At 46.2% G+C, this 26,008-nt stretch overlaps 1 protein-coding gene across 1 annotated transcript in view; it reads right to left on the bottom strand.

Annotated features, from left to right (window-relative positions):
- The window catches only part of LOC137327289 (immunoglobulin superfamily member 3-like), a 44,625-nt gene extending 19,668 nt beyond the window's left edge, over nucleotides 1-24,957 (bottom strand). Inside the window, exons 1-4 of the mRNA XM_067992942.1 lie at nucleotides 24,504-24,957; nucleotides 9,365-9,742; nucleotides 7,190-7,597; nucleotides 15-395 (exon numbers count right to left, since the gene is read on the bottom strand). Of these exons, the coding sequence (XP_067849043.1) occupies nucleotides 15-395; nucleotides 7,190-7,597; nucleotides 9,365-9,742; nucleotides 24,504-24,579 (1,243 nt within the window). The 5' untranslated portion in view covers nucleotides 24,580-24,957. The remainder of the gene's footprint in view (nucleotides 1-14; nucleotides 396-7,189; nucleotides 7,598-9,364; nucleotides 9,743-24,503) is intronic.
- Nucleotides 24,958-26,008: the final 1,051 nt, after the last annotated feature.

The following is a 26,008-nucleotide window of genomic DNA, read 5'->3' as shown; positions in this document are numbered from 1 at the left end:
TGAATGTTTCTTACGTGGCCGTTGAACAGTGATTGTAACCTCGTTAGATTTCTTAGTAGAGAATGCTCCAGATGAAATTTTCTCACTCTCCTCCACCTGACAGTGATATGCTCCGCCATCCTCCACTTGAATCTGATACATTTTCAGAACATAGTCTCTGTCATTTTTCTTACTGACCGTCACCTTTCCCAAGGTCTCTCTCATTTCATATTCACCATGAAAGGATGGTACTGCATTTGGTCCAATACGGATTATCTCATTGTTGTCCAGGAACCAGGCAACAGAGAAGAAGCGATCTGGGAAATTCTGAGCTTCAACCGTGCAGGTTATCTCCAGTGAACCACCTACAGTAATATTGACTGCAGTGGCTTTAATCAGAGCAAGAAACTTCTTACCTGCAGTGAAATAAAATCATTACTCTGCCAGTCAGTGTATTGGGTTTAGCCAAAAACAAAGAGAGCAAAATTTGCTATAATTTTAGTCCGGTGGAAGATCACCATTTCAATGCCAACTTGGATGTGGTGTGGAGAAAACAGGATCAAGTGCAAATTATATATAAATAGAAATATAATTTGCACCACACTGAATCTGCTTCAGTGGAGGGAATGCTGGGGACAGTTCCTGATATGTATAAGTTTCCTGGTGGTCCAGGGAGGTGGTCCCAACATACTCACATGCCTTTTTTGCTGATGTCAGTTAAATTTTGGATAGTCCCAGTCTACTACTAATCTTAAATGAATCCAAATGCTCATCCCTGTTCGACTGGAGATACCCAGGGCAAAGAGCATGATGCCATCAGGATTAGGGAGGGGGAATGGAACTTGGAGGCAGCATTAAGAAATCAAAAAGGGACAGAAGCAAAGGGATGTAAAATTAAACCAATGTGAATTTCTGAAAGCTCTCCTCATCAAAATTTAGAGACTGTCACCAGCTCAGTGTTGGCAGTTATCCAAGGTGAATCAACAAGTGTACTTATTACACTTGCCCTTAAATGGTGTAGCCTGGAGCATAAATGTTACTTTTAAATTGTAACACACTCCCTTTGGTGTAAACTGGAGAGTGCCACTGAAGATGAAACCGATCACATCAGCAGTTGAAGGTTAATAGCAGTGATTCACTCTGTGTATTAATATAATACTGACGTTCATCAAAGGTCATTGTTTCAAATTTCAACAAAAGAGCTGCAGTTAATGCATTTGAGACCATTTTCACTGTAATTAACCTGTCTAGTACATTATTGTTTCTTATGTTCTCCTGTCATTACCACTATTAGTCAGAGTCACAGCAAGCCGTTCAATGCTTGTCATCCAAAGCAGCAGTTCAGCTGAGAGCAGAGAAGAATAGAAAAGTTTAGAACATTTTAACATTTATAAATAACACAAATATATAAGTCAAAGGCACCGATGAGGTGGTCTCCAAAATAACTGATTATGGAGGCTGTAATTGGTCCCCACTAGGTCATAAAACATAACTGCACAGATTATCTATGACCAATTTTTGTTGTATTTGAAAAATGTAAAAAAACAAATGTGAGTTGGTTCCATTGAATTGTGAAATCCAAATGTGCTCAGCTCTTTGACCTGGTTCAGTATATTATTCTAAATAGAAGTACTCTTTGACCTAACTGCCAGTGCATGTGACCAATGCCTAGGGTTTCTGATTGGTTTTATCTGAAAACTAAAAGTTGGGTGAAACTGATTGAAATTTGGGGTGGAGAACTACCACACAGGTTCTGCACAGACCAACTGGCACCAATGAGATCAGTAAAGTCCAGCCCTAAGGCTCTCTTTAGTTGATCCTCAAGTCTATCAAAGCCAGAAGAGATAATCCATTCAACCCTGGAACACCATGCCTTTCTGACTGCAGTCTGAACATCCGTGGGAGAAGCACCAATTGTCCTTAGACTTGGGGGCTCTACGGCAGGTGTTTCTGGAGTTGCCACCCAATTCATTATGGGCTGTACTGTTATGAACCATCATGCAAGGCTGTGCAATGTGGGTGGTGGACTCCAAGCCGTCAACTGCAGCATACTGCTTAGCACAATTGCCAATGAAAGCACTAACTCTTGATGCTCAGAAAGCATTGTTCTTTTAAATAATTGAAAGGTCCAGATATGGTATTGCTAAGTGTACCTTGCAACATAATGTACGTTCATGGTTAGTACTGAAAGCGCTTTAAGATACTGTGAAGGGTGCATAATTGTAAGTGCCGTGGATGCTTAGTACACTCAGTTAATGGAAGGTAACAGTGGGTTCTCATAACTTGGCCGGCTTGGTAAGGTAATGAAACTTCTTTTGGCATTGCCTCCAGCTGTGTGGTATGTTGCTCATGGCATTCTAACTTGTAGTCTCTGCTATGTTGTTGGGTTTTACTCAAGATATTTTTCTCAGCTTTAGCATCCCAGACTCTTCAGTGGGTGAGCCTTTGTGCCTTATGACCTGAAGTGTGCCTTTACCTGCTCAATATTTAGGTATCTTGTCACAAACCCAAGGATAGGACAGAAAATCCTCATTGCTGTATTTTGGCTCAGTAGTTATGTCACGTGCCTCACGTGATCTTTCTCGACTTTGGAAAGTAGTAGAACAAACATTCCACTGGACCATGACTCCCTCACACATCTGTACTTTCTCCCCTTGTAGGAGAAGTGAGCGCAAAATGCAAGGGAGAGGAGTCAGATTGGAGGGAGGCCTCCATGAATCATGGCCCTGACAGAGGCGAAGGAGTAGGCCTTGGAAATTAGCCGAATGGTGGAGTGCCTGGCCGCACCCCCACAAATGTCTGGTGACAGACCTTTAACATCCCTCACACACAACATGGATTGATGTTATCAATGATTGACCTGTTGCCCACCTCAGTATGCTCATCGCAACATTACTTTTGCATTGATTCTTAATATTGCTGTATGTTCTCTTCCAGGGTCATCAAGGAGTGAAGACGTGGATGACGGCCATTGCTCAGGGGAGCTCCATGCCTCTAACGTCATCCACCAAATCTTAGTGAGTCATGCACCAGTGCAGATACTCACACCTCAGTGGGTCCTATTAGAGAGGTAGTTGGGTTGTCACCCGGTGGGTCACCACACACAAGCGAGCATGAGCAGACACTGGGGGCAGGGGCAGCAGTAGAGAGTCCGTGTCAGTGGACGCATTCATCTCCAAGCTTCAACTTGGCACAGATACTGAACACCGGGGGCCATACTTGAAAAGGAGAATGATAGAGGTACAGATGCACCTTTGCGACATACTGGAAGACATGCCACGCACATTTTCCACATTGATGCAGAGGATGAAGGAGTCCACCTCCAGCATTAGTGGACTGATGTTGCAGGTAAGTGTGGGAATGATTGCAATGGATGGAATGGCAGCCTCCATTGCGTTTCATGCACGGCTCACAAATGACTCCATTCAGGCCCTGGCAACAGCCGTGCGGACTCAGGGTGAACAACATGCGGCCGCCTTAAACAGGCAGACTGAAACATTAGCACTGGCCTTACAAGGTGTCACACATGTCCTCCAAACTGTGGTCCAACAGAGTGGTAGGAGTGATGTGGGCCTGGCCTGGGGGAGAGATGGTGGCGAAAGGTGCCATGGAAATGGAGACTCCACTCAAAGCGCCCCCATGTCTCATCCGGTGCCCCCCCCCCCCATAATCGGTACCCGCAAAGCTGCCTCCTCTCCAGATGGCTGAGTCTGCCCCTGCACAGGTGCAGGTGGAGCAGTCTTTGGCGGGTCCCTCACAGGCTCCAAAACCCAGAGGGCATAAGCCGAAAGCATTTAAGCAGTCCGGGCATGATTCTGAGCAACCTGCCACTACCTCTGCTACAGCCACATGGGATGCACCAAGTAGAAGCGGTAGGAAGAGGAAGTGGAAGGTTTTGTGATCACCACGGGTATGCACAAGGGTGCCTGACAGACTGTCATCTTTTTCAATTATATTTGGCTTTGGTTAAATGCACGTTAAATGTTATGATTCTCACCACCGCTGCCACTTCTTGCCCATTCTTGAGTCCCTTTTGAGAAAGCGCCCTTTCATGTGCTTCATCATAAATGGCGAGACTTGATGCCACCCATTGGGTGCATTTACAATGGGTATTTGTGTGGTTTTAGGACTGTTTTATGCAACCTGTGGGTGGTGTTGGTGGTGGTGATGGTGCTCATTCCAGGTGGTCTGTGTCCTTGACTATTGTCACTTTGCAGATCTCCCTGTGAGAATCTATCAAATATGAGTGACTTCCTGGCATCACGAGCAGCCAGGCGAGATGTTGCTCTGCCGATGGTTCACCCATCGTCCACCGACCCCCTCCTCCTCCTCCTCCTGCTCCTCGTCTTCTTCAATGTTGATGGCAGGTGCAGCTGCTTCACGAGCGCATGGGACCTCATCCACCTGTAACCCTCTCTGTTGAGCGATGTTGTGCAGGACGCAACACACGATTATTGCACACACGTAGCAATCTGTTCATCAACTGAAAGGGATATCACTTCATAAATGCACAGCTGGTTTGCGACCACCGGAAGAGGTTTCTGCAGGTGTGCGCCAAATTCCCTGACAGCTGCCACGATTCCTTCATTCTGCGTGAATCCAACATCCCGGCCCTCTTCCACGCACAAAACAGACTTAAGGGCTGGCTCCTTGAAGACAAGGGATACTCCCTGCAGATTATTATTCTACACATCCTTGCCGGTGAATACTGAAGGATTCCCCCAGATCGATCCAGGCACCTGAAGCGCATCTTCAGCATTCCTATGGCTTGTTCAATGACAGACCTGGTGGTGATGTGACTCGTTGTACCACAGCTGTGCCTTGTTGGAGGGGTTCCTCACAAGTGTCATGAGCCATGTCTGCAGGGAATATCCCTTGTCTCCAAGGAGCCAGCCCTTAAGTCTGTTTTGTGTGTGGAAGAGGGCCGGGATGTTGGATTCATGCAGAATGAAGGAATCACGGCAGCTGCCCGGGAATTTGGCACAAACCTGCAGAAACCTCTTCCGGTGGTCGCAACCAGCTGCGCATTGGTGGAATGATATCCTTTTCGGTTGATGAACAGTCCTGGCTCATGTGGAGGTCCTCGGATTGCTACGTGTGTGCAATCAATTGCACCCTGTGCCCTTGGGAAGCCAGCCAGAGAGTGGAAACCCACTGCCCTCTCAGTCTGGCTGATGTTGTTGATGGGGAAGTTGACGTAGTCGGATACCCTGGCAAACAAGCCATCCGTGACCTGTCGTATACACTTATGTGCAGATGACTGAGAGATCCTGGTGATGTCACTGGTGGCACCCTGGAAGGATCCGGAGGGAAAGAAGTTGAGGGCAGTGGTGACTTTAACTGAAACGGGCAATGCGTGGCCATCGGGCCCATCCAGGAGCAGCTCTGCATGAAGGAGCGCACAGACGTCTGCGACCACCTGGCGACTCAATCTGAGCCTTCGTAGGCACTGCTCCTCTGAGAGGTCCAGGAAGCTCAGCCTCTGCCTGTAGACCCTCTCACGAGGCTAGTGCCTCCTGCGACCTCGGGCCTTCTATTCTTCCCCCCTCTGCTCTTCTGCAGTTTCTTGTGGTGCACCTCTGCCTTGTGGAGCTGCAACTCCCAGAACTGCACGCCGTGCCTGCTACAGATGCTGATGTGCCTCCTCCTCAGATGTAGTGCTGAATACATCTACTGCGCACTCCCCCCCATCCTGATGATGTCAGTTTGAGGGGGCCCAAAATGTAGGTAGATATGCGTGAACACAATAATTCTGAATGTGAACAAAGAAATCTCAATCTAAACACAAAGAACTCCCAGCCATAGGTTTGTCTGAAAGAACTGATTGCCCTGCTGCAAAAACTCACCTTTTCTTCACATGTGTTGAATGGTTTAAATATCCAAATGGCTGCTGGCTGCAACTCGCCTCCGTTTCCATGGCATGTTTCAGAGGCCACGGGAGACATGTTCAGGTAGAGTTAAAGTCATTTGTCTGCCTCAATACACTATAATGTAATTCCCTTAACTGCTTCAAATACCTTAATTGCCCCTTTAAATGTCATCTGGCCGGCTGTAAGTGCTGGCGGGCTGGGTTTCTGAAGCGTGTGTGTGGCTAGGTACGTCTGGGTGAAACGCGGAAGCTGGCAGGTTGGAGCCGGGATTCGTTCCCGTTCCAAACTTTTAACATTTTTACTGCCATGCAGACTTAATAGGCAGTATTTTCTGGTTGGGTGGAATCCCACCACAACGTCAGTCCCAATGGCCCGTGCTGATCCCTGATTTTCTGGGGTGAGCCTCAGTTAAATAATTTGGGCCGACTCCCAGTGGATTTCCATCTGCAACAGGGATCCAGCGTCTGAGGGAAGGTGGAAAACAGTGAAATAGGGCCAGCCTCCTCTGGGATGGCTGAAGACAAAATATATATGTTTTCATTTTTAAATTTGCTGGACAGAGGATATAATCATTTGCCCCGCTCCCGTGGGAGAATTTAAATTTTAAATCTCTCTCCCCTCTCCATAGCAACACTATACACAAGGAATGTTGTTCCTACCATCCTGCCTTAATTATGGTGTTATTAACAAGACATGTGCCATATGATGTTTTCCCATCATTAACATGTCATTTGAATATGCACGCCCATATTTGGATGGACATCTTCAACATCTGCCGGCAGATAATCCTGGAAGTAGCAGCAGACCACCGGGAGCCCGTAGAACAGTTCACCACATGAATTTCCCCACACCTACCCCAGATCCACCCAAACTCAACAGGTACAGGAATTGAAAGATCAGCTTAAATTCTGAGTATTTGTCTAGATTGTGGGTGTCAAAACAAGCTGGGACATTTATATGATATACCAGAGACAAAAATGCTCCATTTTGGTCGTACCTATCTCATGCCATTCGCATTGTGCTGCTCATCTGGGCAACTGTGTCATTCCCTCCCAAACAGAGCCAACAGCTTCATAAAGCCCCATTCTAAAATGGTGGGCATCCTCTGTACTGCTACATTTCTTCCCAGCTTGCATTAGTATATGTACAGTAAGAACAGATAGTGATCATGCATTTGCCAGCCAAATGGCCTTTCTCAACACCACCCCACCCTGCCAGAGTGCATATCGGAAATTCAGGCATGTGCTGCACATAATGTTCTGACCATAATGGATGTAACAATCAGATTATGAAATTGTGGCTGTTTAAAGGACATACATTTCTATGCTTATGAGCCTTACCTATGCTTTTAACATTCACCGTGGTTTTTTCAGTACGTTTATTAGTCATGACTTGCCAAGATTTGTCTAAGTCTTGGATCCACTCTGTGCCTTCACAGTAAAACTCCCCTTGGTCTGACGTTTGCAGTTTGTAAATGGTTAGTTTGAATGAAGTGGCTCCAATCTTGTCCAGTCGTACATCTCCTGATGCCTGTCTCTGTTTGTACGCCTCTCCAGAATATAGGACAAAATCCCTTGTTAGAGAGATGACCGTGAGATTCTGATCTCCCTTCTGTAGGTACCATGTGACAGCCACGTGTGTGTGCTGTGATGTTTGTTTGGATACTTCACAGACCAGTTCCAGGGAGTCACCTTCCACTTTATTCAGGGTCTGGGGTACTGATGTTGCACTGAGTGTGTCTGAAATAACTGTAAGAACATATGTTTTCAGCATGGTTTGCAGGATCCACACTGGATATTCATAGGTTGTGGACAAGAATGCAATACTTCCACAATCTTACTTGTCTTAAAGCTACCTTAACTCAATTCATATCATCAGATGTTCAGCTCTTCCGCAGTATGGCATTTTGAATAACAACATAGAAAAACAAATAAAAATCTAATACTTCACGGGGATTAGTTGGCATGGTGATTTACAGGCCCTTAGCGTTTCATCATTTGGACTTACATTCAAATCAATCTTAGATAGAGGAGATGGGAGATTTCCAAGAAGAGCAGTTTTTACGTAGCATAATGTATTAAAGTATGCTTCGTCCTACATGCCCCCGAGGGCTCAATGGATAAGTGTACTGTATTGTATGGTACTGCGCTGTACACACCACGATGGTTATAGGTCACATCTGGGACACTGATGAACACCATTGTTGTCCTCAGAACCCCTTGGCTAGGATGGGAATAATCAGACAGGGATCCTGCTCCTGATAACTATCTAGTTATCCCTGCTGGAAAGTGCATGTGTATGGACATTGGTTAAGAATTAGATTGTGCTTGGCTGCAATGCATCTGAAGCTTGAATAGTCTGCTCAAACTGCCAACCCAACTGGCTCACTAATGTCCTTTTGGGAAGGAAACCTGCCATTCTTAACGAGTCTGGCCTATATGTGACTCCAGTCCCACACCAATGTGGTTGACTCTTAACTGCCCTCTAAAGTGGCCTGGCAAGCCACTCAAAACTGCTACCCAGCGGTTCAAGATGGCAGCCCACCACCAACTTCTCAGGGCAACTAGGGGTTTGTTAAAGGTCCTACTGCAGTCACTTTGAAGAATGTCAGTCCAGTTCCCGGCAAATTCAAACCCGCAGAATATAACTGGAAATGATCTAAATCATTTGGCATTAAATGGACAATCTCATGGATGATCCAGCCCTCATTAGGCACCAAGGAAACCAAGCGACTCCGCCATTGCCCTGCGGGGGAGGGGGGGTGGGCAGGGGGTGGTGCTGATGGGGGGTTCTGCAAGTCTCCTGCCAGTTGGAGACCAATTGAACTGTGTGATCTCTAGGGCTCAGTACTACAGTCGGCATTGCCATTGCTCACTAGGCCAAGGAGAGCTGCAAACAAAAAGCATTTTGAACATTACAAACAATGAAGGTTAATACTGTTCTTATGTTACTTGAGCAGATCACTCATCTGATTTGATTGTCAGTGAATGTGTTTCCCGTTCTATCCGCTCTTCCATGCAAATCACAAAGAAAATCTATTTCCCTGTAAATAAGCAAACTGCATGTACAGGTATCTTACATGATGCATTACTTTACATTTAATAGGATTTAAAAAAAAACTGTATGTTTAATAGAGTTCCATAATGGTAAATTTTGACATGGGGTTCGTAATGTAGCAGTGCTGTGTGTTTAATAGGGATTCATTATGGAGCATTGCTGTGAGTTTAATGGGGCATTATACTTCTGCATTGCCTTGTGTACAATAAGGTTTCAGAATGTTGTATTGCTCTAGGTGTTTAAAAGGGTTTATAATTGTGCATTTCTTTGTGTACATTAATATTCAGAATGGTGTATTAAAATTTGGATTGGATTGATGACAAGTTTTTGCTGCATTTTTAATATGGTGCAATGGTCTTTCTGTGTACTTTCAATAAGAATTAAGAATTGATAATGGTTAGGTATAGTACAGCCTTGAAAAATGAAATATAAAAGATGAGAATGTTTGAATAACCCACCTGTCAAGTTCATCACCGCACTGTAGGATCCCCAGTATACACTGTCTGTGTTGGGGGTGAAACACTCATACACCCCTTCATCGCTTTTCTGCAGGTTTGTAATGTGTAACAGCACAGAGTCTCCTTTAATTCTCTCTATGTAGATCTCTTTATTCATCACTCTTTTCCCATATATGGCATAAGAGAAATTGGGATCTTTTGTGCTGATAATCTGAATTTTCAGATCAGGCTTGTCCGGACGAGAGATGGACCACTCGAAATTCTGCTCTGGAGACTGCTGGTACCCACTCACATCACATTGAATTGTTATATGGCGTCCCTCAGCTCGGACTAGGGGCCCTTCTTGTAATTTCACTTGTCTTTGAGCAGTACACAGATCTGTATCAAGATATAAATACATGAGGTATTTCAGTTCCTTTTTTCTCTAAGTGATGACAAGAAATTCTGAAAGAACTAATCTGAATTTTATTCTGAAGAACAAGAAAAATTAAAATCTAGTTTTCATTTTGGAATGTAGTACAGAAACACTGATGTACTCCTTAAATGGCTAATGGAACTCAGTTACAAACAATGGTCATTTTAACAGCTGGTCACCAAACATTTGCATCATGAACAAATCCAACAAACACTACCTTAAACTAAAGTGAATAAATAGTGGATTCTTACATCTGGGGACTGCTATTTGTGTACTATGTTAACAAAGTTTTAAGCCTGTTTATTTGAAAACATGCCGATGACTGTTAAAATAGTGTATACAGAAATTTGACATGAATGCATTAACTGATGTGCAAAAAATAGCACACAGAGGAACTTCAACCACCATCAGGTGTGCAGACTGAGATGGAGGACACCTTGAGCATGATATTAAAAGGGGAAAACGGGTGGGTTGGGGGTGGGGGGACAATCAAAATCACTGTTTTTGGGAGTGGGCAGACATCCCAGCTGGAACCCGCACATTTTTGAATGAGACTCAGGCAAATCTGTGTGTGTGCCTACAGCAGTCACCAGGAAGTCCCACCCCCACTTAAATCCAGCAGGCTGATAATTAAAGGAGCAAATGTACCTCATTGAGGTACTTAAGGTAGTTTATTTTTTGTGTATTGGATAGTTAAAAAGATTTTATCATTACCTGGGCACTTTCCCACAGCTTCCCATTCACGCCTGGTGAAACCAAACGGAAAGGGCCAGGTCAGTGAAAAATAAACTAAATAAATTAAATAAAATTATATTTCCCATTGTGAACAAATTAAATAAACATACCTTAAAAACGATGTTGCCTGGATCCCCCCCCCACTCTGATCCCGATGTCTGATGTCTGCCCTCTGACCCCGATGTCCGATATCTGCCCTCTGACCCCGATGTCCGATATCTGCCCTCTGACCCCGATGTCCGATATCTGCCCTCTGACCCCGATGTCCGATATCTGCCCTCTGATCCCGTGTCCGATGTCTGCACTCTGATCCCGTGTCTGATGTCTGCCCTCTGATCCCGATATCCAATGTCTGCCCTCTGATCCCGTGTCCGATGTCTGCCCTCTGATCCTGATGTCCGATATCTGCCCTCTGATCCCGATGTCCGATGTCTGCCCTCTGACCCCGATGTCCGATGTCTGCCCTCTGATCCCGATGTCCGATGTCTGCCCTCTGATCCCGATGTCCGATATCTGCTCACTGATCCCGATGTCCGATGTCTGCCCTCTGATCCCGATGTCCAATGTCTGCCCTCTGATCCCGATGTCCGATATCTGCTCTCTGATCCCAATGTCCGATATCTGCTCTCTGATCTCGATGTTCGATGTCTGCCTCTGATCCTGATGTCCAATATCCGCTCTCTGATCCTGATGTCCGATATCTGCTCTCTGATCCTGATGTCCGATATCTGCCCTCTGATCCCAATGTTCGATGTCTGCCTCTGATCCCGATGTTCGATGTCTGCCTCTGATCCTGATGTCCGATATCTGCTCTCTGATCCTGATGTCCAATATCTGCTCTCTGATCCCGATGTTCGATGTCTGCCTCTGATCCTGATGTCCGATATCTGCTCTCTGATCCTGATGTCCAATATCTGCTCTCTGATCCCGATGTTCGATGTCTGCCTCTGATCCTGATGTTCGATGTCTGCCTCTGATCCTGATGTCCGATATCTGCCCTCTGATCCCAATGTTCGATGTCTGCCTCTGATCCCGATGTTCGATGTCTGCCTCTGATCCTGATGTCCGATATCTGCTCTCTGATCCTGATGTCCAATATCCGCTCTCTGATCCCGATGTCCGATATCTGCTCTCTGATCCCGTGTTCGATGTCTGCCCTCTGATCCCGATGTCTGCTCTCTGATCCCGTGTTCGATGTCTGCCGTCTGACCCCGATGTCTGATGTCTGCTCTCTGATCCCGATGTCCGATGTCTGCCCTCTGACCCCGATGTCCGATGTCTGCTCTCTGATCCCGTGTCCGATGTCTGCCCTCTGTCCCCGATGTCCGATGTCTGCCCTCTGACCCCGATGTCCGATGTCTGCTCTCTGATCCCGATATCCAATGTCTGCTCTCTGATCCTGATGTCTGATGTCTGCTCTCTGATCCCGTGTTCGATGTCTGCCCTCTGACCCCGATGTCCGATGTCTGCCCTCTGACCCCGATGTCTGATGTCTGCTCTCTGACCCCGATGTCCGATATCTGCTCTCTGATCCCGATATCCAATGTCTGCTCTCTGATCCTGATGTCTGATGTCTGCTCTCTGATCCCGATGTCCGATGTCTGCCCTCTGATCCCGTGTTCGATGTCTGCCCTCTGTCCCCGATGTCCGATGTCTGCCCTCTGACCCCGATGTCCGATGTCTGCTCTCTGATCCGGATATCCAATGTCTGCTCTCTGATCCTGATGTCCGATGTCTTTTTTTTTTATTCGTTCACGGGATGTGGGGGTCGCTGGCGAGGCCAGCATTTATTGCCCATCCCTAATTGCCCTCGAGAAGGTGGTGGTGAGCCGCCTTCTTGAACCACTGCAGTCCGTGTGGTGATGGTTCTCCCACAGTGCTGTTAGGAAGGGAGTTCCAGGATTTTGACCCAGCGACAATGAAGGAACGGCGATATATTTCCAAGTCGGGATGGTGTGTGACTTGGAGGGGAACGTGCAGGTGGTGTTGTTCCCATGCGCCTGCTGCTCTTGTCCTTCTAGGTGGTAGAGGTCGCGGGTTTGGGAGGTGCTGTTGAAGAAGCCTTGGCGAGTTGCTGCAGTGCATCCTGTGGATGGTGCACACTGCAGCCACAGGATGTTTAGGGTGGTGGATGGGGTGCCAATCAAGCGGGCTGCTTTATCTTGGATGGTGTCGAGCTTCTTGAGTGTTGTTGGAGCTGCACTCATCCAGGCAAGTGGAGAGTATTCCATCACACTCCTGACTTGTGCCTTGTAGATGGTGGAAAGGCTTTGGGGAGTCAGGAGGTGAGTCACTCGCCGCAGAATACCCAGCCTCTGACCTGCTCTCGTAGCCACAGTATTTATATGGCTGGTCCAGTTAAGTTTCTGATCAATGGTGACCCCCAGGATGTTGATGGTGGGGGATTCGGTGATGGTAATGCCGTTGAGTGTGAAGGGGAGGTGGTTAGACTCTCTCTTGTTGGAGATGGTCATTGCCTGGCACTTATCTGGCGCGAATGTTACTTGCCACTTATGAGCCCAAGCCTGGATGTTGTCCAGGTCTTGCTGCATGCGGGCACAGACGGCTTCATTATCTGAGGGGTTGCGAATGGAACTGAACACTGTGCAGTCATCAGCGAACATCCCCATTTCTGACCTTATGATGGAGGGAAGGTCATTGATGAAGCAGCTGAAGATGGTTGGGCCTAGGACACTGCCCTGAGGAACTCCTGCAGCAATGCCCTGGGGCTGAGATGATTGGCCTCCAACAACCACTACCATCTTCCTTTGTGCTAGGTATGACTCCAGCCACTGGAGAGTTTTCCCCCTGATTCCCATTGACTTCAATTTTACTAGGGCTCCTTGGTGCCACACTCGGTCAAATGCTGCCTTGATGTCAAGGGCAGTCACTCTCACCTCACCTCTGGAATTCAGCTCTTTTGTCCATGTTTGAACCAAGGCTGTAATGAGGTCTGGAGCCGAGTGGTCCTGGCGGATCCCAAACTGAGCATCGGTGAGCAGGTTATTGGTGAGTAAGTGCCGCTTGATAGCACTGTCGACGACACCTTCCATCACTTTGCTGATGATTGAGAGTAGACTGATGGGGCGGTAATTGGCTGGATTGGATTTGTCCTGCTTTTTGTGGACAGGACATACCTGGGCAATTTTCCACATTGTCTGGTAGATGCCAGTGTTGTAGCTGTACTGGAACAGCTTGGCTAGAGGCGCAGCTAGTTCTGGAGCACAAGCCTTCAGCACTATAGCTGGGATGTTGTCGGGGCCCATAGCCTTTGCTGTATCCAGTGCACTCAGCCGTTTCTTGATATCACGTGGAGTGAATCGAATTGGCCGAAGACTGGCTTCCGTGATGGTGGGGCTATCGGGAGGAGGCTGAGATGGATCATCCACTCGGCACTTCTGGCTGAAGATGGTTGCAAACGCTTCAGCCTTGTCTTTTGCACTCACGTGCTGGACTCCGCCATCATTGAGAATGGGGATGTTTGCAGAGCCTCCTCCTCCCGTTAGTTGTTTAATTGTCCACCACCGTTCACGACTGGATGTGGCAGGACTGCAGAGCTTTGATCTGATCCGTTGGTTGTGGAATCGCTTAGCTCTGTCTATAGCATGTTGCTTCCGCTGTTTAGCATGCATGTAGTCCTGAGTTGTAGCTTCACCAGGTTGGCACCTCATTTTTAGGTACGCCTGGTGCTGCTCCTGGCATGCTCTTCTACACTCCTCATTGAACCAGGGTTGATCCCCTGGCTTGTTGGTAATGGTAGAGTGAGGGATATGCCGGGCCATGAGGTTACAGATTGTGCTGGAATACAATCCTGCTGCTGCTGATGGCCCACAGCGCCTCATGGATGCCCAGTTTTGAGCTGCTAGATCCATTCTGAATCTATCCCATTTAGCACGGTGGTAGTGCCACACAACACGTTGGATGGTGTCCTCAGTGCGAAGACGGGACTTCATCTCCACGAGGACTGTGCGGTGGTCTGCCCTCTGATCCCGTGTTCGATGTCTGCCCTCTGACCCCGATGTCCGATGTCTGCTCTCTGATCCTGATATCTGATGTCTGCCCTCTGACCCCGATGTCCGATGTCTGCTCTCTGATCCCGAAATCCGATGTCTGCCCTCTGACCCCGATGTCCAATGTCTGCTCTCTGATCCCGATATCCAATGTCTGCTCTCTGATCCCGATATCCAATGTCTGCTCTCTGATCCTGATGTCTGATGTCTGCTTTCTGATCCCGATGTCTGATGTCTGCCTCTGATCCTGATGTCCGATATCTGCCCTCTGATTCCGTGTCTGATGTCTGCCCTCTGATCCCGATGTCCGATGTCTGCCCTCTGATCCAGTGTCTGATGTCTGCCCTCTGATCCCGATATTCAATGTCTGCCCTCTGATCCCGATGTCCGATATCTGCCCTCTGATCCCGTGTCTGATGTCTGCCCTCTGATCCTGATGTCCGATATCTGCCCTCTGATCCCGTGTCTGATGTCTGCCCTCTGATCCCGATGTCCGATGTCTGCCCTCTGATCCAGTGTCTGATGTCTGCCCTCTGATCCCGATGTCTGATGTCTGCCCTCTGATCCTGATGTCCGATGTCTGCCCTCTGAACCCGATGTCCAATGTCTGCTCTCTGATCCCAATGTCCAATGTCTCCACTTTAATCTTTGTACCCCCCGCCCCCTCCATCTCTATCCTGACTGCCGATGATCTCTCTCTCTCTCTCTCTTTCTCCCCCCTTTCCCCTGAAGGATGTACAGCTCCTGTCGGCAGTCAGCCTGTCAATTACCCCCTAACCCCGGACTCTTCCTGTCAGCATGTTAAAAATTGTGCTTCTTGTGTTTGTGGTTAGACAACCCTGCTTGTAGATGCAGAGTTTACAAAACCTGAAAGAATTGTTTGTGATCAGGTCAGAATGAGACAACTCATTACCCTATTGTGCGGAGGAGGCTGCTGAAACAGGAATTGCTTGCTGAAAGAGCAGATTGGCTGGCGTGACAGTTAAGATTAGGAAAGGAAGTGGCAGTAGGGGAAGAAATTATACTTCATTCATTTGCATCGGTCAGATGCCCCTCTTATTGGTTGAAGTCACGGAGAAGTCTGAAATGTTCGTAGTGACTAGGCACTGATAAAAACATATAAAGGAGAAAATGGCGGAAAAGTATATCCTTATTTGAGTAGTAGATTGTAAATAAAGCTTTCTGGCATTAATAACACCATTCAGACAGTCATAAACAATATTGTACCTTAGTGCCAGATATATTTTTGGTTACATTTAGATCTGAACTTTCTCTTCTTGAAACAAGCCCTCAAGATAAATATTATACGCACAGAGACATCCTGGATATGGAGGCAATAAATACTGAATGCAAATGGTCAACTTTATAGAGTTAAATCCAATTTTGCTTCAATCAGACTTAAATTGACTTCCCTGGGTGGGCACGCTTGGACTTGATTTCAACTATAGCTTTTTTCTCAATTGTTCTGCTGATCCAAGGCTGGGATGAGATTATCGTCACAACAGTCTTAATACAGCTGAGGCTCAGCATTTGATCTGATTTTAAAGTGTCACTGATTGATTCAGGTCCCCATACTGCTTGACGAGTACATTTAACAACTAAAGTTAAAACAAAGAGTGACGAAGTTGTGTCAGTTGTAGTTGCACTCCTGTTGCTTGTCGATGCCTAGAGATTTTATTACAAAGATACAAATAATAGTTGATATTGAGGGGAAAGTTTTCCAAGACCCTGCACACTCAGTGGATGGCTTGTCAAAAAAAATCACAAGTGCACTGCCCACAGTTTTCCATCCATTGTTTTCTATGGACAGTGCACCAGCACAGGGTCTTGGAAACTTATGCCCTTGATCTTACATTGTGGCTTTTAATCTGCAAAATATTTGACGTTATAATGAGAAGAGGTGACTATTAAAATGGAACCTCCATTAGTTGCATTTCTGTCATCTGCCATAAATTATCCACTAGGATATTTACAGCACAAAGCCTTGAAGAGGACATGGACAACTAACACAATCCCTCCACTTTCTTTAAATAGCGTCATGGGATCTTCAATGTCCATCTAAACCAATAGATCGACAGATTCTCAGTTTAACATCTCAGACAATGGACAGCATCTCCAATGATGCAGCATTCCCTTACTTCTGTACTGAAGTGTCAGCCTAGTTTATTTGTTAAAGATCTGGAGCTTGAACCCACATCCATCATTCAGAGGAGAGAATGCTACTAACTGAGTTATAATGAAATGCATCCATATGTGTAAAGAAAGAACTTGCATTTATTTAGCACCATTCACAACGTCAGGACATCCCAAAGAGCTTCACAGCCAATGAAGTACTTAAAAAAAATGTAGTCACTGTTGTAATGTAGGGAAACACAGCAGAGAATTTGTGAACAGCATGGTCCCATAAACAGCAATGAGATAAATGACCAGATAATATTTTAGTGATGTTGGTTGAGGGATAAATATTGGACGGGGTACTGGGAGAACTCCCATGCTTGTGCGTAAGTATTCACTTATTATGTCATATATTTATCATATTGTAATAATCTGTGTCTATCAAAAAAAGATTAAGGCCTGGATTGTAACTGTCAGTGGATTGCTGGTGGAAAACAGTGCTGGTGAGTTAATTTCCTGTCAACCAGCGGTAGAGTAAAGACCAGACTGATTTTAACAGCCAGGCCTCATTTAAATCCTGCTGGCAGACTTCCTGCTGGAACAGGCGGGAGGTTGGCAGGAAGTGGCGGAAAACCATGCGGCACAGGGGCCGCCCGCCAACACCATGGTAAGTGGCAGATTCAGCTTCAGGGACTGTCTCATTGGGACCTTGTGTTTGAGAAGGCGGGGGGGGAGTCGACAGCAGGGGTGGTCTAAGTTTTCCTTGTGGGGCCTGGAGGCGCACTCTTCTGGCCCCGGATACTCTTCCCTCTGGCGGGAAAGCCACAGCAACTTCTCCACTCATACCACAAGTTAACACTGCAGTCAGGTCCCTCTGATGAGCGTTAAGTATGTAATAGTCATAGACGGGGTCACCTAGCAATTTGAATAATAAATATTATAAAGGCAGGTCAGCGGTATCACAGTAAATCAGCATTAACTGAATTGCTGATGATCAATCAGTGTCTAAGACTGATATAGATTGGTGAGATTAATTTAGGATTAAACTCCTTACAAAGCTAACAAGTTCATAGTATCATTGTAGGTACAGCACAGGAGGAGGCCATTTGGCCCATCATGCCTGTGCCGGCGCTTTGAAAGAGCTATCCAATTACTCCCACTCCCCTGCTCTTTCCCGATAGCCCTGTAATTTTTTCCCTTCAAGTATTTATCTAATTCCCTTTTGAAAGTTACTATTGAATCTGCTTCCACCACCCTTTCAGGCAGCACATTCCAGATCATTACAATTCGCTGCGTAAAAAAATGTTTTCCCATGTCACCACTGGCTCTTTTGCTGATCACCTTAAATCTGTGTCCTCTGTTTACCGACCCTTCTGCCACTGGAAATAGTTTCTCCTTATTTACTCTATCAAAACCATTCATGATTTTGAACATCTCTATCAAATCTCCCCTTAACCCTCTCTGTTCTAAGGAGAATAACCCCAGCTTCTCCTGTCTCTTCACATAACTGAAGTCCCTCATCCCTGGTAACATTCTAGTAAATCTCTCCTGCTCCCTCTCTAAGGCTTTGACATCATTCCTAAAGTGTGGTCCCCAGAATTGAACACAATACTGCAGCTGCAGCCTAACCAGTGTTTTATAAAGGTTTAGCATAACTTCCTTGCTTTTGTACTCTATACCTCTATTAATAAAGCCCAGGATCGCATATGCTTTTTTAACAGCCTTCTCAACTTGTCCTGCCACCTTCAGAGATTTGTGTACATACACCCCAGTTCTCTTTGTTCCTGTACTCCCTTTAAAATTGTATCATTTAGTTTATATTGCGTCTCCTCATTTTTCCTACCAAAATGTATCACTTCACACTTCTCTGTGTTAGCCTTTCCACCATCTACAAGGCACAAGTCAGGAGTGTGACGGAATACTCTCCACTTGCCTGGATGAGTGCAGCTCCAACAACACTCAAGAAGCTCGATACCATCCAGGACAAAGCAGCCAGCTTGATTGGTACCCCATCCACCACCCTAAACATTCACTCCCTTCACCACTGGCGCACTGTGGCTGCAGTGTGTACCATCCACAGGATACACTGCAGCAACTCGCCAAGGCTTCTTTGACAGTCCCTCCCAAATCCGCGACCTCTACCAGCTAGAAGGACAAGAGCAGCAGGCACATGGGAACAACACCACCTGCACGTTCCCCTCCAAGTCACACACCATTCCGACTTGGAAATATATCGCCGTTCCTTCATTGTTGTTGGGTCAAAATCCTGGAACTCCCTTCCTAACAGCACTGTGGGAGAACTTTCACCACACGGACTGCAGCGGTTCAAGAAGGCGGCTCACCACCACCTTCTCAAGGGCAATTAGAGATGGGCAATAAATGCTGGCCTTGCCAGCGACGCCCACATCCCATGAACGAATAAAAAAATTTTTTATCTGCCACGTGTCTGTCCATTTCACCAGTCTGTCTATGTCTTCCTGAAGTCTGTTACTATCCTCCACATTGTTAACTACATTTCTGTGTTTCATGTCATCTGCAAACTTTGAAATTATTCCCTCTTTACCCAAGTTCATGTCATTAATATATATCAAAAAGAGCAGTGGTCCTAATGTTGACCCTGGAGAACATCACTGTATACTTCGCTCCAGCCTGAAAAACAACCGTTCACCACTACTCTCTGCTTTCTGTCCCTTAGCCAATTTTGTATCCACACTGCCACTGTCCCTTTAATCCCATGAGCTTTATTTTTGCTAACAAGTCTATTATTTGATACTTTATCAAATGCCTTTTGAAAGTCCATATACACAACATCAACCGCACTATCCTCATCAACTCTCTTCGTTACTTCATCAAAGAACTCAATCAAGTTAGTCAAACACGATTTTCCTTTAACAAATCTGTGCTAACTTTCATTTATTAACCCATACTTTTCCAAGTTAACAGCATTAGATACCCAGTCTATTAGATAGATTGGAGTCCATGCCATGCTGGTAGCCAATGTGCTGAACAGAACTTGTATGACTTCATCGTTATGAGCAGTATGATTAAGCTGATTGTTTGCCTTCCTCTGGGACAATGATGTTGGCTTCTGGACTGTATGGTTGATAAGCCTCCTTCTGTAGAGGGGTTATCCATTCCTTGCTCCTTGCTAAATCCACCTTACATACTGGTAATTGTATCTGGATTAGCTGGCTTAAATCTCACCTTCCTTGATGTCAAGAAAACTTGTATATCTAAGTAACACACTATCTCTGCCTATAACTGGCTGGTATAGCCTTACAATCTGACTTTTATAACCTCTTCCTCTTTGTACTGGAGGCACTTTGACCCCTTTAGAGGCACCCTTCTGCATACGCTAGGTAAAGACTAAAAAACAAACAGAAGAGAAAGAAGACAAAAGAGAACAAAGAAAATCTGTTAAGTGGTGTACCAAATCCCTCTTATATACCTTGATTTTTACAGAAAACCCCCTCTCTCATTCAATTGACCAATCTGAGTGACACATGTTAGAAGAGTTTATCTCTTTTGGTATCAATCACTTCAAGCAGCCTTGAGGACCTCCAAGTTAATGAGGCATGGGTACTTAGGCATGCCAGATCATAATCCTACTCCCTTGCTCCTCAATCCTCCCCTAACACTGGGTTTTATGCAGGTACAGATAAGGCATGACATATTTATATGCCACTAATGAGCTAGCTCCAAGCTGGTGTACTTGATGTTGGTTTTCTTTCACTAGTAAGGAATGTTTTGTTCATATATGGTTTTAATTAGTTTAATATCTTTTGACTCCTAGAACTCAGTTTAACTACTGATTCTATTTTGAGGACAACTTTAAGCTTGAAATTTAATTTTGAGGACACGTCCCAGGCAATTCCAGGGCATTTCGCCTGCACTTGTACATGTCCAAATTCTTTGACAGGGTCCGGCATTGTGAACTTCTAAACAAGTTACCGTAATATGGCCTCCCCCAATGCTATGTTCTTGGTTATCTACTTTTCTCTCAAACCACTTTATCTGCACTGAAGTTGATCTCTCTTTCCATCAATCCAGGGATTCTCAGGCTTCTGCACTGTCTCACACTCAGCTCCTTCTCCATAGGAAAACCTTCTCCATTCATTGTCCAATCCTAACCATTCAGCCTGGCAGATTCAAACAGCTGAAATGAACCTTGGAACATCATAATCACTCAGCGCTAATAATACTATGAACTCAGAATTTATATTGCAGTGACATAATAATACATGTATGTAACATAATACATAACGTATTGTAGTACACACACAACAGGTTACAACATATCCAACACTTTGAACAAGGCTGTAGATAACCACTTTAAAATTACTTTCAACCATTCTCTTAATCAATCAATTACAGTAACTTACTTCAAAAAATAACATATTTTTGCTAATAACGTGGTAAATGTTATGATTTATCTATCCTGGTGCAGAGCACCGATGGTTCAAATGGTTTCAAACTGCAAACTGGAAACTTTAGTAGTTCATGATTGTTACCTGTACCCCAAAAACTTATTGCAGCCTAGAAATCGCTCTCCATATATCAATGATATTCATGTTATGTGGGAACTTTTAAACTTTTTGTCAGTTTTGTTTCAAACAACAGCTGTCAGTGCAGACAGCAACTCTCCACTTTGTGATCCAATGTGCAGTGATATTCAAACAAGACAGCTAATGATTGCAATATTAAGTTCACTGCTGGTTCAATAAGGTCTAATATGGACGATCTATGCTGGATATGTAAGAAATGAGGTGTAGGCAACAAGAATGTTTAAAGGTGCTTTTATTTCTGAAGGTTTTGCTCCAGTTTTCGGAGCGTTTTTTAAATTCTTTCATGGGATGTGGGCGTTGCTGGCGAGGCCAGCATTTATTGCCCATCCCTAATTGCCCTTGAGAAGGTGGTGGTGAGCCGCCTTCTTGAACCACTGCAGTCCGTGTGGTGAAGGTTCTCCCACAGTGCTGTTAGGAAGGGAGTTCCAGGATTTTGACTCAGCGACGATGAAGGAACGGTGACATATTTCCAAGTCGGAATGGTGTGTGACTTGGAAGGGAACGTGCAGGTGGTGTTGTTGTTCCCATGTGCCTGCTGCCCTTGTCCTTCTAGGTGGTAGAGGTCGCAGGTTTGGGAGGCGCATCCTGTGGATGGTACACACTGCAGCCACAGTGCGCCGGTGGTGAAGGGAGTGAGTGTTTAGGGTGGTGGATGGGGTGCCAATCAAGCGGGCTGCTTTGTCCTGGATGGTGTCGAGCTTCTTGAGTGTTGTTGGAGCTGCACTCATCCAGGCAAGTGAAGAGTATTCCATCACACTCCTGATTTGTGCCTTGTTGATGGTGGAAAGGCTTTGGGGAGTCAGGAGGTGAGTTACTCGCCGCAGAATACCCAGCCTCTGACCTGCTCTTGTAGCCACAGTATTTATATGGCTGGTCCAGTTAAGTTTCTGGTCAATGGTGACCCCCAGGATGTTGATGGTGGGGGATTCGGCCATGGTAATGCCGTTGAATATCAAGGGGAGGTGGTTAGACTCTCTCTTGTTGGAGATGGTCATTGCCTGGCACTTGTCTGGCGCGAATGTTACTTGCCACATATCAGCCCAAGCCTGGATGTTGTCCAGGTCTTGCTGCATGCGGACACAGACGGCTTCATTATCTGAGGGGTTGCGAATGGAACTGAACACTGTGCAATCATCAGCGAGCATCCCCATTTCTGACCTTATGATGGAGGGAAGGTCATTGATGAAGCAGCTGAAGATGGTTGGGCCTAGAACACTGCCCTGAGGAACTCCTGCAGCAATGTCCTGGGGCTGAGATGATTGGCTTCCAACAACCACTACCATCTTCCTTTGTGCTAGGTATGACTCCTGCCACTGGAGAGTTTTCCCCTTGATTCCCATTGACTTCAATTTTACTAGGGCTCCTTGGTGCCACACTCAGTCAAATGCTGCCTTGATGTCAAGGGCAGTCACTCTCACCTCACTTCTGGAATTCAGCTCTTTTGTGCATGTTTGGACCAAGGCTGTAATGAGGTCTGGAGCCGAGTGGTCCTGGCGGAACCCAAACTGAGCATCGGTGAGCAGGTTATTGGTGAGTAAGTGCCGCTTGATAGCACTGTCGACGACACCTTCCATCACTTTGCTGATGATTGAGAGTAGACTGATGGGGCGGTAATTGGCCGGATTGGATTTGTCCTGCTTTTTGTGGACAGGACATACCTGGGCAATTTTCCACATTGTTGGGTAGATGCCAGTGTTGTAGCTGTACTGGAACCGTTTGGCTGGAGGTGCGGCTAGTTCTGGAGCACAAGTCTTCAGCACCACAGCTGGGATGTTGTCGGGGCCCATAGCCTTTGCTGTATCCAGTGCACTCAGCCATTTCTTGATATCATGTGGAGCGGTACTTCTGGCTGAAGATGGTTGCAAACACTTCAGCCTTGTCTTTTGCGCTCACGTGCTGGACTCTGCCATCATTGAGGATGGGGATGTTTACAGAGTCTCCTCCTCCCGTTAGTTGTTTAATTGTCCACCACCATTCACGACTAGATGTGGCAGGACTGCAGAGCTTTGATCTGATCCGTTAGTTGTGGAATCGCTTAGCTCTGTCTATAGCATGTTGCTTCCGCTGTTTAGCGTACATGTAGTCCTGAGTTGTAGCTTCACTCGGTGGCACCTCATTTTTAGGTACGCCTGGTGCTGCTTCTGGCATGCTCTTCTACACTCCTCATTGAACCAGGGTTGATCTGGCCACTGTGGCCACTGTGCATTGCGCTCGGATTTTGAAATTTTTGGGGCAATTTTCCTGGGTCTGCACCCTGGTGCACTGGATCTCCTGGACATAGCAAATATAGAAAAACTAAGCAGATTGGAGTATATGCCTGTAAGGGAACCCGCCTGATTTTCCTTCCATTCATTTAAATTAAATCCAGTGTGCCAGGGTACAGACCCAGGTAAATCTCAGAACAAAGATTAAAATTGCATTTCTGATGTAAGGTCATCGACCTATTTCTGATGAAAGGTCATCGACCTGAAACGTTAACTTTGTTTCTCTCTCCACAGGTGTTGTCTGACCTGCTGAGTGTTTCCATTTTTGTCTGTTTTTATTTACAATTGCACACGGCCTGTTGCTGTCATCTATTACATGTTTCCCTCTGTAATGTGAAAGATGCCTCAATTGGAGTGAGTTGGTCCAAATGGTCTGTCCTTGTGTTAGGAGATTGTGGATTCATGTCCCACTCCAGAGACTTGAGCACTTATTCTAGTGCAGTACTGAGAGAGCGCTGCACTGTCAGAGGTGCCGTCTTTTAGATGAGATGTTAAACCAAGGCCCCGTCTGCTCTCTCAGGTGGATGTAAAAGATCTCATGGCACTATTTCGAAGAAGAGCAGGTGAGTTCTCCCCGGTGTCCTGTCCAATATTTACCCCTCAACCAACATCACTAAAACAGATTATCTGGTCGTTATCTCATTGCTGTTTGTGGGTCCTTGCTGTGTGCAAATTGGCTGCAGTGTTTCCTGTATTACAACAGTGACTACATTTCAAAAGTACTTCATTCAAAGTAAGACGCTTTGGCATGCCCTGAGATCATGAAAGGTGCTATATAAATACAAATCCTTCTTTCTTTCTGAAGTGTATAAAATTTACCATGGCAGGAGCCTTTCGCTTTTTGCTGCTGCTACTTGCTGATTTACAATTGCTCCAAGTTAATCATTTCTGGTTGAGCAATTCTGAAAGAGGTGCGGCTTTTAGAAATTCTGGATTGGATTTAGCTACAGCTAGGTGTGGCATTTTGTAACAGAGAAGCTAGCAGCACTGATTCCACATAACAAATAAAGAATAATGAACGAGCTGATTACTCACCGAATGAGAGAATCAAAGAAAATACAAGAAACATTCCAATCTTCAAAGGTGTCTCTTTAAAACAGGGCTGCTCCATCTCACTCTGAGCTCGAGCTGCAGTTTGACCAGAACTCAGCTGCAAACAAAGTTTAACAACTCAGGCAACTGGGAAATGTAATTTTTTTTTACAACCGCAGTTTTCAGCAGAAGTCTAGCGAAAGGGTAAACCACTAAAGCAGCAGTGGTTTAAGTCCAATATTACATTTTCAACGTTCTAACATTTGAAGAAATCAGCCAAGACACAGATACTTCCTTCCATGTGCTGGGTAAAGTTCATGTAAATTCAAATGCTGATTCATTTAAAGAAAAACTATGATGCGAGCAGTAGACAGAAAGCAAACCTCCATTGGGTGTGCATTGTATTGTCAGGTTTGTCTTCGTTATAATTTGAGCTGTTACGTAAATGGGTCACAATATAATAGCAGCTGTAGTTCTAAGCTGGCACAGAGTCAATAAAGAATTTAAGTGCTGGATATTTATTAATATAGGGAGTGGCTGTCCGGGGATCTTCGAGTGTGACACTGTCAATGAGGGAGTGTATGTGAGAAATGTGAGCAGTCTCTGTGTGGGGAGGGGGAGAAAATGGGCAGTCTGTGTGGGGGAGAGAATGGGCAGTCTGTGTCAGGGGGAGAATGAGCAGTCTGTGGGGGGATGGTGAATGTGCAGTCTGTGTGGGGGGAGAAAATGGGCAGTCTGTGTCAGGGGGAGAATGGGCAGTCTGTGGGGGGATGGTGAATGTGCAGTCTGTGTGGGGGGGGAGAATGAGCAATCTGTGGGGGGATGGTGAATGTGCAGTCTGTGTGGGGGGGGAATGGGCAGTCTGTGTCAGGGGGAGAATGAGCAATCTGTGGGGGGATGGTGAATGTGCAGTCTGTGTGGGGGGGGAATGGGCAGTCTGTGTGGGGGAGAGAATGGGCAGTCTGTGTCAGGGGGAGAATGGGCAGTCTGTGTGGGGGGGGGAATGGGCAGTCTGTGTGGGGGAGAGAATGGGCAGTCTGTGTGGGGGGGGAATGGGCAGTCTGTGTGGGGGAGAGAATGGGCAGTCTGTGTCAGGGGGAGAATGGGCAATCTGTGGGGGGATGGTGAATGTGCAGTCTGTGTGGGGGGGGAATGGGCAGTCTGTGTGGGGGAGAGAATGGGCAGTCTGTGTCAGGGGGAGAGAATGGGCAGTCTGTGTGGGGGAGAGAATGGGCAGTCTGTGTCAGGGGGAGAATGAGCAATCTGTGTGGGGGAGAGAATGGGCAGTCTGTGTCAGGGGGAGAATGAGCAATCTGTGGGGGGATGGTGAATGTGCAGTCTGTGGGGGGATGGTGAATGTGCAGTCTGTGGGGGGGGGGAGAATGAGCAATCTGTGGGGGGGGGAGAATGGGCAGTCTGTGTGGGGGGGGAATGGGCAGTCTGTGGGGGGATGGTGAATGTGCAGTCTGTGTCAGGGGGAGAATGAGCAATCTGTGGGGGGGGAGAGA

Source organism: Heptranchias perlo, chromosome 11 (genome assembly GCF_035084215.1).
Source record: "Heptranchias perlo isolate sHepPer1 chromosome 11, sHepPer1.hap1, whole genome shotgun sequence".
NCBI classification, from domain to species: Eukaryota; Metazoa; Chordata; class Chondrichthyes; order Hexanchiformes; family Hexanchidae; genus Heptranchias; species Heptranchias perlo.
This window is presented reverse-complemented; position numbering and strand designations above follow the sequence as displayed.